We start from the raw sequence: 15143 nt of genomic DNA on the forward strand, positions 1-15143 counted from the left end.
GGAAGAGACTGTTTCACCCCTACATACATTTAGTTGTTCGTTTGACGGCATTCAGCAGCGTATGTCCCTGGAGGGAGGCTTCAGCATTTTAGCCAAAAGGCATCAATCTTTGTATGTAACTTACAAATACAGAGATGGATCAGCAATTATTTGAGTCTTCTTGGAAGAGCTTAAATAAAGTTTTGTCAGTTTCTTTGACGTGATTATTTGCCTTGTGTTACATTCATTCTGGGCACAGTTCCACTAGACTTGGCAGAATTACAGCAGGAATTACTTTGGCCTTTCTCTATGTATGGCTGATGCTTTATAAGCCTCTAAAAAAAGGCATTATTATTTTCTTGTTTGCACTTCTTTGGAATGTGCTAGCTGACACATTTGTTTTGCTGCAGTGTAAACAGCGATTCAGGAGTTTAAACTAAACCCAGTCAAAACTGGCAATTCATGAGATGTGGGGGCCTTCTTTCTCCTCTAGTCTTGTAACATTTTGATGCTCATTTAACAGCTCCTAATCCATGAGTCTTATGATCACACGAGGATCTTGGCTCCCACTTCACTGAAACCCACACAACTGGGGAGTGGAAGGTGGGAGAAGAGCGAGGTACTATTTCTTTTGATTGCAGAAAGACACCTAAAAATATTCCACCTAAAAGCTCTACATCAACTTCAAGATGCACTTCATTTTACAATGGTCATTTTCAGGTAGAGACATTACATGAACACCTGGAACTGACAGGGATGTCCACACTGAGAGCAGAGTGAAAGTCAACCCACATTAGGTGCCAATCACGAAAGGCTGCAATCCCTGCTCATACCTTCCCACGATGAGAGCACAGGACCAGAACTAGGTCTCTGCTCGGGTCACCAGGCTAAGCTGATCACCGGGGTGATCTCATCAGGGGTCCTTACACACCAGCTACAGAAAACAGAATGGGGACAAGCTTGGAACAGACACATCAGTCAGCAAAGCTAACTGCTGCCCTCAGCACAGATCAGGGCATCATCCATGACAGAACTCATTCAACCGCCAACAACACAGCAGAGCAAGAGTGTGTGGCATGCTAACTACAAAAGCAGTGGTGCTTGTGGACAACCTCTTTGCCTTCCAAACTCTGCAAAAGCGTGCACATGTAAAACATCACCCAGCGGCCCGGTGAGTTCAGCAATGGATATGCATGATGGCATTCTGATGGTACCCACGGAATATGATTCACCACATCTCTGACAGAAGCAACAATCCTAGTCACATTATTTGCAGGATTTTTTATTTTGAATGTCTACTCGCTACTCTTTGCATCCTGCACATTTTGTACATATGGATTTGACATCTTTTTAGTGTATCCTCATGGAACTCTTTGCTCCTTTATCTATAGTTGTCCTGGGTTTGGCCAGGACAGGGTTAATTTTCACCGGACTCCAGGAAGGGGCACAGCCGGGGGGTGGGGGCTGACCCCACCTGGCCAAAAACACAGCTCGGTGTTCCATACCATGTGGTGGTCATGCTGGGTTCGGGGGGGGGGGGGGGGGGGCGGGCAGCGTGGCAGGGACTCTCTTGCAGCTTGGGAGCGCGCGGTGCAGGTCCTGTCCGGGAGAGCGGGTCTGTTGTGCGAGTTTGTGTCCTATTTTCTCCTTATTTGTACTGTTGTTGTTCCTGTTCCCTCTGTTTGCTGCCCTTCTGTTAAACTGCCCTTATCCCGACCCACCGGTTTCTGCCTCTTTCTTTACATTCTCCTCCACATGCCAGCGGGGGAAGGGGTGGCCGCGTGGCGCTTTTGTTGCCGGCGGCAGCCGAAACCAAAACAATAGTGTTGGACTAGTGTTGGACCAGAGATGTCTTGCTGCACTGTCTTGTTGAACCAAAGCACAACTTCACCCCCAGTCTTCAGGTGGAAAGTGAGTATTCTTCATAAATACTGCAGCAGTTCTGCTTATGCAGTAAGTCCTACCTTTCTGAGAACCAAAACTCGCCTTCCTACACAATAAGCTCTATCCTCCTCTGAGTCATAGTCTTCCTCCATATCCTTCTGCAATAACACCAAATCTTTTCCATTCATGGTTTCAGATATCCAATGTCACTAATTTCTCTAGACTGCCTGTACTGCAACCGAAAGATGTTTCTTACTCATTTTCCGTCTCCACTGATGTGACCTACCTTGCTCTTGCTGTTTTTTGGACATAAAAAATAGACCAAGTATTAGTAAAAGGAAAAGAGAAAAGTGGCTGTTTGCGAAGCAGAAATTGCAGAAATTCCCTGCTCTCCATCACTGCAAAAATATCTCTCTCCTATCAGACATAGGTCCTCCCATTTTTTCCACAAGAAAAACAGGACTGAAGAGTACATACATATGTTGTTGAAGGCTTTGTTAATAAAGTGGTAAAGAACAAACTGAAAATTCACAGATTAATGTCCAGTTATTGGGGCTGAAGTTTTACAAAAATAATTCAGTATATTCCACAATGCTTAGATGGAGACCTGAACCCAACAGAAATCAGTGTCTAACCTCACTCAATCTTCATTAGGATGCTGCTTCACTTTTAAGACACAAAAATACCTTTGTACGGTCCCTGCTTACACACTCAGTTGCCATGGTTTAATTAAAGACAGTAAAAGGAAAAAAAAAAAAGAAGAGAGATGTTTGAAAGAGAAACTAGTCCGAAAGTATGATGTGGCTTAAACTGGCCTAAGCTAACATATATCATCAAGATTTTTGCTTTCATGGAGAATCTCACTCAAAATTTCATGACATACAAGACTACCAGGCCCGAAAACTATTAGCTGTGTCTGGTACAAATGCAAGGATATGCGACTTGGCTAGGGACAACGTGGGGCCGCTGCTGAATGAGGCGGGTGTCCTGGTGACGGAGGATGCGGAGAAGGCAGAGCTAATGAATGCCTTCTTTGCTTCAGTCTTCAGTGCTAAGACTGGCCCTCAGGAATCCCAGGCCCCGGAGGTAAGAGAAGAAGCCTACAATGAGCACGACTTTCCCTTGGTCGAGGAGGACTGTGTGAGGGATCGCTTAAGCGATCTGGATGTCCACAAATCCATGGGCCCCGATGGAATGCACCCACAAGTGCTGAGGGAGCTGGCGGATGTCATTGCTGAGCCACTCTCCATCATCTTCGAGAGGTCCTGGAGGACAGGAGAGGTGCCCGAGGACTGGAGAAAGGCCAATGTCACTCCAATCTTCAAAAAGGGCAAGAAGGAGGACCCAGGGAACTACAGGCCGGTCAGCCTCACCTCCATCCCGGGAAAGGTGATGGAGCAGCTTATCCTGGAGGCCATCATGAAGCAAGTGGAAGAAAAGAAGGTTATCAGGAGTAGTCAGCATGGATTCACCAAGGGGAAATCATGCCTGACCAATCTGATAGCTTTCTACGATGACATGACTGGCTGGGTAGACGAAGGGAGAGCTGTGGATGTTATCTACCTTGACTTCAGCAAGGCTTTCGACACAGTCTCCCATGATATCCTCCTGGGGAAGCTGAGGAAGTGTGGGCTGGATGAGTGGTCGGTGAAGTGGATTGAGAACTGGCTGAATGGCAGAACTCAGAGGGTTGTCATCAGCGGCGCTGAGTCTAGTTGGAGGCTGGTGACAAGTGGTGTCCCTCAGGGGTCAGTACTGGGCCCAGTCTTGTTTAACTTCTTCATCAACGACCTGGATGAAGAGTTAGAATGTACCCTCAGCAAGTTTGCTGACGACACCAAACTGGGAGGTGTGGTAGATACACCAGAAGGCTGTGCTGCCATTCAGCGTGACCTGGATAGGCTGGAGAGCTGGGCAGAGAGGAACCTGATGAGGTTCAACAAGGGCAAGTGCAGGGTCCTGCACCTGGGGAGGAACAACCTCATGCACCAGTACAGGCTTGGGGTGGACCTGCTGGAGAGCAGCTCTGCGGAGAGGGACCTGGGTGTCCTGGTGGACGACAGGTTAACCATGAGCCAGCAGTGTGCCCTGGCTGCCAAGAAAGCCAATGGGATCCTGGGGTGCATCAAGAAGAGTGTGGCCAGCAGGACAAGGGAGGTTCTCCTTCCCCTCTACAGTGCCCTGGTGAGGCCTCATCTGGAGTACTGTGTCCAGTTCTGGGCTCCCCAGTTCAAGAAGGATGAAGAGCTACTGGAGAGAGTCCAGCGGAGGGCTACAAGGATGGTGAGGGGACTGGAGCATCTCCCCTACGAGGAGAGGTTGAGGGAACTGGGCTTGTTCAGCCTGGAGAAGAGAAGGCTGCGAGGGGACCTTATAAATGCCTACAAATATCTGAAGGGTGGGTGTCAGGAGGATGGGGCCAAGCTCTTTTCAGTGGTGCCCAGTGACAGGACAAAGGGCAATGGGCACAAACTGAGGCACAGGAAGTTCCGTCTGAACATGAGGAGGAACTTCTTCTCTCTGAGGGTGATGGAGCACTGGCACAGGCTGCCCAGGGAGGTTGTGGAGTCTCCTTCTCTGGAGATATTCAAGACCCGCCTGGACAAGGTCCTGTGCAGCCTGCTGTAGGTGACCCTGCTTCGGCAGGGGGGTTGGACTAGATGACCCACAGAGGTCCCTTCCAACCCCTACTATTCTGTGATTCTGTGATTCTGTGACTTCAGCTAGAACTCAAAGTAGTATTTCTTGCTGGTTGCTCTGCACCCTTCAATCATAACTTATCATTCAAGGCCTTAGTCCTGCAAAGACCTTGTAAACATATGACCAGTTCTAACAGGACCAGGACAAGACTTCACGTGTTATTTTAAAATTAAGCAACGCTTCGTAGGGGACAAGGCAGAATTTAAATTCCCTCCTTACTTTCAACTGTACCTTTGTTTGCTTGTCAAGCATCGACCAAGTCTATAAACTAACAAAAGCTCAAGGGTCCTTGGTATAATTATTTAGTGCCTCCTTTTTTTTTGTTTTTTACACAGAATTATACTCATCCTTGTTTCTGTCTGTTTAGGACAGAAACATTTTTGAAAAGGTTAGATAAACATCCTCTTGTAGTTCAATAATGGTCAAATTTTATATATCATACAGCACTTCTAGTACATTTCTCTATTAAGAGACAACCTAACAAAATCTCTGTACATGAGCAAATCTCTGTACATCACCCTACTCTAGGCGTTAATTGGACCTCCACATTTTATCTGCAAGAATCTGCTGTGCAGAACTACGTACCTGTAATAAATTCACTTGCTGACATTGCCCATTTTTCTGCAGCTTGAAGATTTACTCATGCCAGCACTTCTTTCCCAAAGGAGCAGGCTCTATGGGAATTTGAGACTTTACTGACGTATCAAGTTTTAGTTGTATGTCAATCATTTTACCCTAGTTAAAATGCAGCTACCTCTGACTACAGTAACAGCATATTATAACAACAGTAAACCAGGCAGAGGAGAGGAACTGTGTAACACTTTTGGTGAACAACACAAGAAATTTAAGTGCTGATCACGTAACTGACTGAACTGGAATTTGGACAGCACACTGAGGTAACACTGCTGCCTATGCAAGAAGTGCTAAGAGGTTCTGAGGGCGATTCATGCAGTTGGTGTAAATCCAGATGCAGTCCCACTTTGTCCTCACAGTAAGGCTCTTGACAAGGGCCAACCCTGCTCTGGCAACTATCAAATTTTGAAAACGTGGTGCTGTGTCCATTCTTGTAAGGTTTAACCCTAAGCAGTAACAACTGCTGACCTTGTTTGGCTTCTGAGGACCTGGCAAAAGCAGTTGAAAGAGTTTGGTTTTTTAATGAAACTGTTGAAAGTAAATCACTCTCCCAGATAACACACACCTCCATGGGCAAATTCTACCCAGGTTTGTATTCCATTGTCCCAGCTTGCAAGTTTGAGACAGAGTCAGTTCTAAAACAGAGTTTTGCAAGGCAGTTTCCAGAAGGGATGTTACCTGACAGGACTACTGCAAAGTAACATCTTATAGATGCAGCCACGCAGAAATGGGTCCCAAAGAAGAATCTGCTTTGCTGTAACTAAGACTATTATCATCCTTTCTAATTTCTAATGCTTAGTGAGGTTTTATGTAGCAAAACTGGGTATTTAACTTTGCCCGTTGTTGCATACGGCAACGAGATCTGCAGGCTCTTGCCAAATAATAGATTTACTAGCATTCATTCAGGTTTCAGGGTGTCCAGGTCGAACTATCATCCAAGGCTGTTAAAGTCATTGTTTTTCACGCTTACAGTAGCTGCCACAGGGACCGCAAATAGACATTTTTTTTCCCCCTCCACTGTTGGCTCTGCTCTGTCTGACCAGACAATGCTAGGTTGAACCAGCAAGAGAGCAGATGGAGAACTTGCTCCTGCCTTTGCCTCCTCCCAGGATGGCACTACTCACCAGCTGGAAGAGCAAAGCCAGCACTGTCCGCACTCAGGTCCACAGGGAGCTGGTGAGTCTGCGCTAGAAACAGATTTCCTTCCCCCTCCAGAAGACCTATGGCCAGCACTGAGTTATGCTGCACACAGGAAAATAATTCAGAAGTACACTGCTCTAACAGGCACATTATCTGATAAGTTGACCTGTCTGTGCCAGTTCTCAGTGCTTTGGCAGCAGTGGGAGATGAAAAGCATTAAGGACACGGGATATGAGAACTTCCACTGAGAACAGGGAAAAAAATAATTTTTTTCTCTCGAGGTTTAAGTGTTATCAATTTCATGGTTAAGGTTGTGGTTTTCCTTCTCGTCTCTGCAGGCTGCTCTGATGTACAGGTCAGGGAAACCGTTTAATAAAGATACACAGAAGTGCAAACCTCTCTCCAGGTACTCTCCTCATGCCCTCCTTTGCGTCTTGATGCCAGACATCACTCTTCTGACAGGGTGAAGGCAACACACGACTCCCAGCTCTAGGCTCTGCTGGCTGAGACCACTTCTTTCAGGTTCATCGAAAGAGTGCACGGCTGGGTTTTATGTCCTCCCCACCCCAGGCACACAGCGAGGTGGCTGCACACCCTCTCCCGTGACACAACTGCACCCAAAACAGACCAATAAACCTGTCCAAAACAGGCGTTTTCCCTACGGCAGCAGTACACTTTCTCTTGAGGGGTGCTCCTGGCCTTTGCTCAGTTGAGGTCTTCCAAACCCTTGTCCAAGCCAGGGGGTTTCTCTATCTGCCGACTGACAAGCCGGCGGGACCGGGGCCCCCTGGCACACAGCGGCACCTCCTCCCCGGCCGCCCCCTCACCGAGCTGCGCCTGGGGGGCCACCCCCAAAACACTGTGGCCCCTCAACTCCCGCCTGGCGCCCTACCTGGCATCGACTGCGCTGCCGCCTCGGCGGTGACGGCGTGGGCAGCGTGGGGCTGCTGCTGGCTGGAGCTGACCTCGGGCTCGGTGCTCACCAAGGGCGAGCCGTCCGCCTCGCCGTCTGGGGCCAGCTGCGGGGCAGGCGGGAGGGTCTCCTCAGCGGCCGGCGGCTCCTCCTGCCCGGGCAGCTGCAGGGCCGAGAGCGGGATGCTGATGGCTTTCCCGGTGGCGGCGGTGGCGTTGGAGCTGGTGGCCGGCACCTGTAGGGCGGGCACGACGCCACCGCCTGGCCCCCGCGCCGGCGAGGCCAGGGGTCCCCGGGGCAGCCGCTGCGTGGCCAGCCGGGGCGGGCCCGGGGGGGAGGAGGAGAGGGACTGCGCGTCGGGGTCGGGGCCCGCAGCCGGCTGCGGCAGGGCCCTGGTGGAGCCCAGGCAGGAGGGCCCAGCCTGGGGCTGCGGCTTGGGCTTGGACATCTGCGTCAGGGCCAGGGCTGGCCCGTCGGCGCCGGCTGTCAGCTCGGCGTTGGCCACGATGTAGTAGTCCTCGGGGAGCTCCTGCTTGATCTTCTTGAGGAGAACCTCACCGCCGCCTTCGTCGGCGGAGTGGGCCTGGGCAGCGGTGGGCAGGCCGGCAGCCGGCCGCTTGCGGGGGCCGGTGGGGGCCCGGTGCGGGTGTGGCTCGAAGTCGCTGTCCTCGTCGGTGACGGAGGACTCGCAGACCATGTCGAAGAGGGTGGCCTCATCCTCGTACTCCTCCACGGGCTCGCCCAGCTCCGACGGCTCGCTGCAGTAGGAGAAGTCGCAGGAGTCGCGGGTGCGGGTGCAGTCCAGCTTGGCCTTCCCTGGCCGGCCTGGGTAGCGTTCCAGCGGGCTGGCCTGCGCCTCCGAAGGTACCCCCAGCATGCTGGGGCTGTCCGAGTTGAAGCTGCGGCTGTCCTGGAAGCAGACGCGCTCCTGGGAGCCGGCCCGGCAAGTGGCGGCCAGGGGCCAGTGGTAGGCATGGCCGGCGCTACAGCCCCACATGGCCGTCAGGTTGCCGTGGGCCCCCTCAGAGAGCAGGTGCTTGAGGTTGGGGATAAGGCTGCAGATGGTCCCGTGGCTGTGGGCCCAGCTCACCAGCTTGGAGAGGTTTTCGGAGGAGGTGTGAAGGCAGTCCTCCATGGTACAGGGGTCAAGGGTGCCTCGCCACCAGGAAGTCAGCTGAAGATGCAGTTCAGATCACAGTGTCCTGGCACTCGTGGTCCTGCGTTGCCAAGCTCATTCTTGCTGCTCGCCTGTGAACAGAGAGCAAAACCCCGCTCTTCAGCTCTCCCAAAGCAAGACCGCGTTTGCACGGGCAAGTGAAACATTTGTAAGCTCAGAAAAACCCATTTCACTCTCATCTCATGCACTCCAAAACACGTTTCTCAAAACAGCGCCTGCTTTTAAGCGGCCTCATTCCTCATTCTGCCTGCAAAAAATCTGCCGTTAAACCCAAGGGAAGGAATATCACTGCAATACACAACTAAATAAGATTAAATGGCTTTTTAAACAAGCCAGTTCAGTATCAGTGGCAATATAATTTGAAACTGAAATCTCTGACAGAATGCAAATGCAGCCCAAAAGACAGTGATTGTGTCTTCATACTCACGAAATGAAACTTAAATAAAATCTTAAAACATACAATTCATCTTGAACACCAGGGTGGCAATCAAGCACCAGCTCAGACATTTCCTCTGCACCTGATGAAACTTTATGATATTTTACATCATTTATGCACATTTCTCAAAAGTATCAAATATCTCCTTTTCCACTGAATTTGAGAGGCAAAAAAATGAAGGCCAGAAACTTTAGTTTTCAATATAAGGAAAAAATAAGTCCACCCTTCACTGTGCTATACTGACAGTCATCAGTCATCCAAAGGCTCAAGAAAAGCTTAAAGGGCCTGCAAGGTTTAAGTTGTAATCTTCCTTAAACTCCACGAGTTAACCTTTTGCTTTTTTATCATATTGTCTGTTTTCCCAGATCTAACTCCTGATTCTGTTCAAGACAAACACTCGCCATTTTCATCAGAACTATTTAAAAGCTTGCAACACAAGGCATGGACCTCTGGCGTCAAAGCCATGAATCCTACAATACTGCAGGTCAAACATAAAAAATACACACCTATCACATGTTCACCTTTTACTGCCAAAAAACTGCTTCCTGACCTCACTGTGCAGCTACTTTCTAGGCAAGGTCTCATCCCACACAAGACTGCAAGCCCTCCTCAGGACTTCGGTACCAGGACTTTCTAGGAGACTTTGCAGTTGTTTGTCTGATCCACATTTCTTTTATCACCATAAAAAAGACAATGAAACATGATGCAGGAGATGCTTCATTCATTTAAGTGGATAGAGGGGAAAAGAAGGGAAAAAAAAAGTAAATTTAAATATTAACAATTCTTTCAGTAAACAAAGAAGAGCAAGGAATTGTAATATAACTCAGCTAAAAATACTGAAATTGTTTACAGATAACTTCTTGGACTGTAGCTTTCTTTTCCCTGAGTGGTTCTGGTTCGCCAAGGTATCTGGCATGAAAAATCAACAGCCTGAGTAGTAAGCTTCTGACAGTATATAAGCATGGCTATAAAGTAAGTCTGGAACCAGTGCCAGTGCCATTAAGACCCATGGGTGCCCTCAGGGCCCTGGCAAAAAATTAAGGTTGCAGTGGGAATGTTCAGTTCGTGTATGTCTGTTGGTCTCGCACTTCGGCTCTAAATCATCTGTTACTGTAGGGGGTTGTTCACAGGAACATTTGCTGTTAATAATCATTTTTTAACTTTTATTTTGCTTATTATGTTCTGTACTCCACACATTTCCAGATTTAAGCTGCAGTCAATGCCCATTTTCCTGTCATCCAGGCATTTTATTACTTAACTACTGCAATAACATTTGTTTTTTTAAACCACAACCAAAGGAGATGTAGTTAGTCAAATGTCTGTACAATCCTAGAGCAATGACCACATTGAGAAAGATCGCACAAACCAGTTTTCAGACAGATCCCACTGCTGGGATACTGGACCCCTCAGTAGCCTGTTTCTGAAGTGGGAAATTATTTACCCCCTACTGTAAAGACCCTCGAGGACCATGGCTGAAATAGATCTAAGTCAACTGTGAAGCTTTAGCTGACTTCAACAGGTCCAGGTAACTCTGACTCCAGAGAGTAAGAAAGTTTCTGTAAGAAAGTCAGAACTTCACAGATGGACCCCAACACACAGCCCTCACCCAACGTCCGCACTGCTGTTAATACAGAACTGGACAGCCTCTCTTTCCTTACACTGTTGTCTTAATTTTAAAAATGAAAGTTATTTGAGTTGCTGGAGAAAATCAGTAACAAAAGAGCTCAACTCAAAATTTCGTGGTTGCTGGGCACAGGCTGGGCTGAGAACGTTTTGAGCTTACTGCTCAGCTAAATTAATAGGATTAAATGTCTGTTTATATTCCTCTAACAATATCCATGTTTCCTGTCTTGACAGGTGTTACTTGCTAGAGGTCACTTTTTCAAACAAGGCATCACATCTTGATACAACTTCAATTTGGTAAATATATCTTAAATTCTTCATCTCTTAAGTGGAACTTTTTTCATTAAAGTAATCCAGGGACATCAAAGAAACTGCAGCACTGCCAGATGATAGCAAAGTCTGAGCTTCTCTTTTTGTATACAGCTGATGAGAGAGCATTCACCTCTGGTGACTTTCTCAGACAGCTAAAAGTAATAGGGTACTTCGGCTCACTTCTGCAGGTCTGTTTGGAGGCTCTCCCTAACCTCCTCCCTCCTGTGCTTTGTGAACACGACCTGCAAAATTTGAAGCTCCTGTTGTTCTCATCTCACTTATATTTTCATATAGGCAGAAAAGCCCTTTACATTTTTCCAAACTGAAATGCAGCATTCACGCCAATGTTACGCCTCATTTCGTTCCCTGTTCTCTGCTACATAGGCATTTTTAGATGCAAAATGACCTGCATCATGGCTCAAAAAGACAGCCACACGGTGGCTAACTGCCCCTGGAGAATGCTTTCCCTAAACCCAACACAAATTAGTAACTGCCTGCTCTCTTGCTCTTCGAAGTCACTGCCAGCTAGCTGCAGACAACCATGTTTGCTCTGTGACAAGGGAGGTAAGGAGGCTGTGTTCCAATGGTTTTGCAGCCTGCGTATCCCTGCCCACCCACTCTCGTTCATCAGGCAAAGGGTGACCTGTGCAAAGCAAGACTGGAAACAGAACGCCAAAGCACTGCCTACACTTCCCTCCATGAGGCTTACCATGATCCTTCCTCCCCACCCAGGTGTTGCGCCTCATTTGTGGGGTCAAGAATAGAGCCAGCATGGGAATTTCTAGATGTTTTGCAAACTTTTAATCTATTTTTCCAACATCTTTGAAATTAAGCATGGCATGGAGGGAAGTCCTGGATAACGGATGAACAGCAAGCAGCACATCATTAGGAAACAGAGTTAAAATGGTGTAAGATTCAAGCTTGTTTTTGCAGTAGCTCAAGCCAGGGTGCACGCACAGAGAAAAACTGCTACAATAACTCAAATTCCAGCTTCTGTCATGGCCCGCATGAAACCCCAGCAATGGTGCAAATCTCACAGCATCATCTGCAATACAAAGCTCCTTGCATGACCAGTGCCTCGGTGCAGTATAAATGCAAGCCTTTTTAGGCACTGGAAAAGGCTCCTCTTTTCAAATATTCAGCTTTTAAACATCTAAAAGTTCTTATTATATTTGGTTATTTGTTTTGAACCTTTTAAAGATACACTGTCCATCTTGAGAGGGGCCAATAACTGCAGGGCATCCATATTTCTGCTGACTGGTCTATTCAAAGATACAGACATAGAATGCACTCTGCCACAGAAGCAACACCAAAAGATGGGAAAAGTAACACCATACTCACACAAGGCGAAGACGACAATCTGGAAAGTAAACAGTGGAAAGGAGGGAGAGCTACAGTCAGGGCTATAGTCAGAAGCTAGAACAGTGCAAAGCTGTGGGAAAGCACGGAGCTGCTCAGTTGCTGCGTGACCAGGGACGTATCTTGGGAAGACAGAAAGCCCAGTTTGGCTGAAGAACTGTTCTGCCCATAGGAAAAGGAGGTCAGGTCAACTGCCATGGTCTAGATTGTTCATGCAGGGCTGAAAATCCAAAGACATCAGTTATTCAGAAGCAGTGTGTCTTCAGCTCGCCAGATGCAGCAGAAGTTGACAATGGCACTTCGGCAGGGAGGGACTCATCCTGTAGAAAGCACAGCCAATCCATCATCTACCCAGTTTCCTGAAGTGGGACCTTGTCTGCTCAGTCAAGACAGTCTGCTCCTGTTTGCTAAATCACATTTTAAAGATTGCAAAAGTCCTTCATTCAGACTGGCAAGATAAGATGACTCTCCCTTAATAACCTGCTAACATGTATACTCTGAAATCATACAGTACCTGGCAAAAACATGCTATAGCTTCCGTGTGAATAACACTAGCATTTTAACTGCCCTACAGACAGCAAAGCCTCAACCTTCCACAACACTTCTCGGCAGTTCAGTGTAGCAATTATCTGTTTCAGAGTGAAGTATGTCTAGGTGCTGGAATTTCACTGCAGCTGTCTGGACACTAAATTAAGAATCCGATTTTATGTCTTGTTTAGCTTTCACAACCTCATTTACAACAGATCGCTGTACTGACTAACGTGTGCAGAATACGTGCTATGCCAGAAAAGTGTTACTGTTGCAAAACCATTCCTTGAGATCCATTAATGCATTAACTGGATTTGGGATTAACCGGAACTGAGCATTTGATTTGGGAAAGCGAGTATTTTCTGTATCCAGAACCAGGGTTTCGCCACAGAAGATCTACTTTGTTACCAAAGGGTAATAAAAAATAGCAGGCTCTAAAGAGCACCCCTCTTTCATGTCCTAAAATGGGACTTGGCTTAGCTAGTTTCATGCAGACAAAATTCTTCCTGATTTTACACACAGCAGTAGGAACAGGCTTTTTGTTATGACCTGAAGAAGCACAGACACTAGGCAAGTTCCAGCAGGAACAGCAGTCGGTAGCTGTGGCCACCATGAACCCTTTCCTTTATCCCATGCAGAGATGAACAAACACCAGTGGGGAGCAAAGACCTGGCTACCTCAGCTACCTCTCCTCCTTAGCCTTCTTGTGCATGAGAGTGGTGCAGTGGAGTTTCAGTTAAGACCTTGTGGGAGGTTCTTCAGGACAAATGGGGAAATCTGTGATGTGGCTCCCCCAGAAAGGAGGCACCAAAGGTGAGGTTGCAGTGAAGGAACTGGATACAAAAAATGGGATGAAGCAGAGGTGTGCAGTGGGAAGTGGGTGTCCTCCAGCAGCATCTACACAGTGGAACGTGCATTTGGTGGACCTACAGCTCAGGGAGGGTGACAGGTGCATTTTGTTGTAAAGAAGGCACTAAATCTTGTTTGGATCCTGTCCTCTCACAGGCAGTTTGTAACAGAATTCCTTCCCAGGGCAATGTTAGACAGGTCGACACAGACTAACTTGCATCACAGCAATGTATGTTTGAAATTCTATTACCACTACTGATTATTAGCATTTCAGGAACTTCCACTCTGATTTTTGTTCAAGGGAACAGTATAGCCATGTCTACATTAACCAACTCTTGGGACATGACCCCAAGGCTGATACTACTGAGAATTTTCTAAAAGCCCAAGATTCTCAAGTAAGAATATGATACAAAAATTACTTTTGTTAATAATAAAAAGTAATCTTTCTAATCTCACAGCTGTATAAAAACTCTAAAACCTGAATCCTAAAACTTTAAAAGACAGGTGTAAAAAACGCTGCATTTACTCTTTTTACATATCATGGATTGCAAACCAACAGCTGAAAACTGACTTTTAAGTGTTTTCATGGAGAAGCAATGTTTTATCAGCTTCTACATTCAGAGGCCCAAAACCTCTGTGTGTTGGGCTCTGCTTTCTCCCGCTAGCAAAAGAAGATCAGAATGTTTTAAATCCTCTTTGTTTTCAGTCTCTCTGCCCTGGCTAAACTTACTGGGCTGTTACTCCGTTGTCAGCTGAAGGGGGAGCACTGCTTCATTTTCACAGAATCACAGAATCACAGAATCACAGAATAGCAGGGGTTGGAAGGGACCTCTGTGGGTCATCTAGTCCAACCCCCCTGCCGAAGCAGGGTCACCTACAGTAGGCTGCACAGGATCTTGTCCAGGCGGGTCTTGAATATCTCCAGAGAAGGAGACTCTACAACCTCCCTGGGCAGCCTGTTCCAGTGCTCCGTCACCCTCAGAGGGAAGAAGTTCTTCCTCATGTTCAGACGGAACTTCCTGTGCCTCAGTTTGTGCCCATTGCCCCTTGTCCTGTCGCTGGGCACCACTGAAAAGAGCTTGGCCCCATCCTCCTGACACCCACCCTTCAGATATTTGTAGGCATTTATAAGGTCCCCTCGCAGCCTTCTCTTCTCCAGGCTGAACAAGCCCAGTTCCCTCAACCTCTCCTCGTAGTGGAGATGTTCCAGTCCCCTCACCATCCTTGTAGCCCTCCGCTGGACTCTCTCCAGTAGCTCTTCATCCTTCTTGAACTGGGGAGCCCAGAACTGGACACAGTACTCCAGATGAGGCCTCACCAGGGCACTGTAGAGGGGAAGGAGAACCTCCCTTGTCCTGCTGGCCACACTCTTCTTGATGCACCCCAGGATCCCATTGGCTTTCTTGGCAGCCAGGGCACACTGCTGGCTCATGGTTAACCTGTCGTCCACCAGGACACCCAGGTCCCTCTCCGCAGAGCTGCTCTCCAGCAGGTCCACCCCAAGCCTGTACTGGTGCATGAGGTTGTTCCTCCCCAGGTGCAGGACCCTGCACTTGCCCTTGTTGAACCTCATCAGGTTCCTCTCTGCCCAGCTTTCCAGCCTATCCAGG

The 15143-nt window shown here is 47.9% G+C and overlaps 1 protein-coding gene across 2 annotated transcripts in view; it reads right to left on the bottom strand.

The window, feature by feature from the left end:
• KIAA1958 (KIAA1958 ortholog) overlaps window positions 1-15143 on the bottom strand; it is a 75389-nt gene that overhangs the window by 29279 nt on the left and 30967 nt on the right. For both annotated transcript variants that reach the window (XM_075447186.1, XM_075447187.1), the window contains exon 2: window positions 7229-8497. In XM_075447186.1, coding sequence (XP_075303301.1) covers window positions 7229-8384 — 1156 coding nt within the window. In that variant the 5' untranslated portion in view covers window positions 8385-8497. The remainder of the gene's footprint in view (window positions 1-7228; window positions 8498-15143) is intronic.

Source organism: Opisthocomus hoazin, chromosome Z (genome assembly GCF_030867145.1).
Source record: "Opisthocomus hoazin isolate bOpiHoa1 chromosome Z, bOpiHoa1.hap1, whole genome shotgun sequence".
Taxonomy (NCBI): domain Eukaryota; kingdom Metazoa; phylum Chordata; class Aves; order Opisthocomiformes; family Opisthocomidae; genus Opisthocomus; species Opisthocomus hoazin.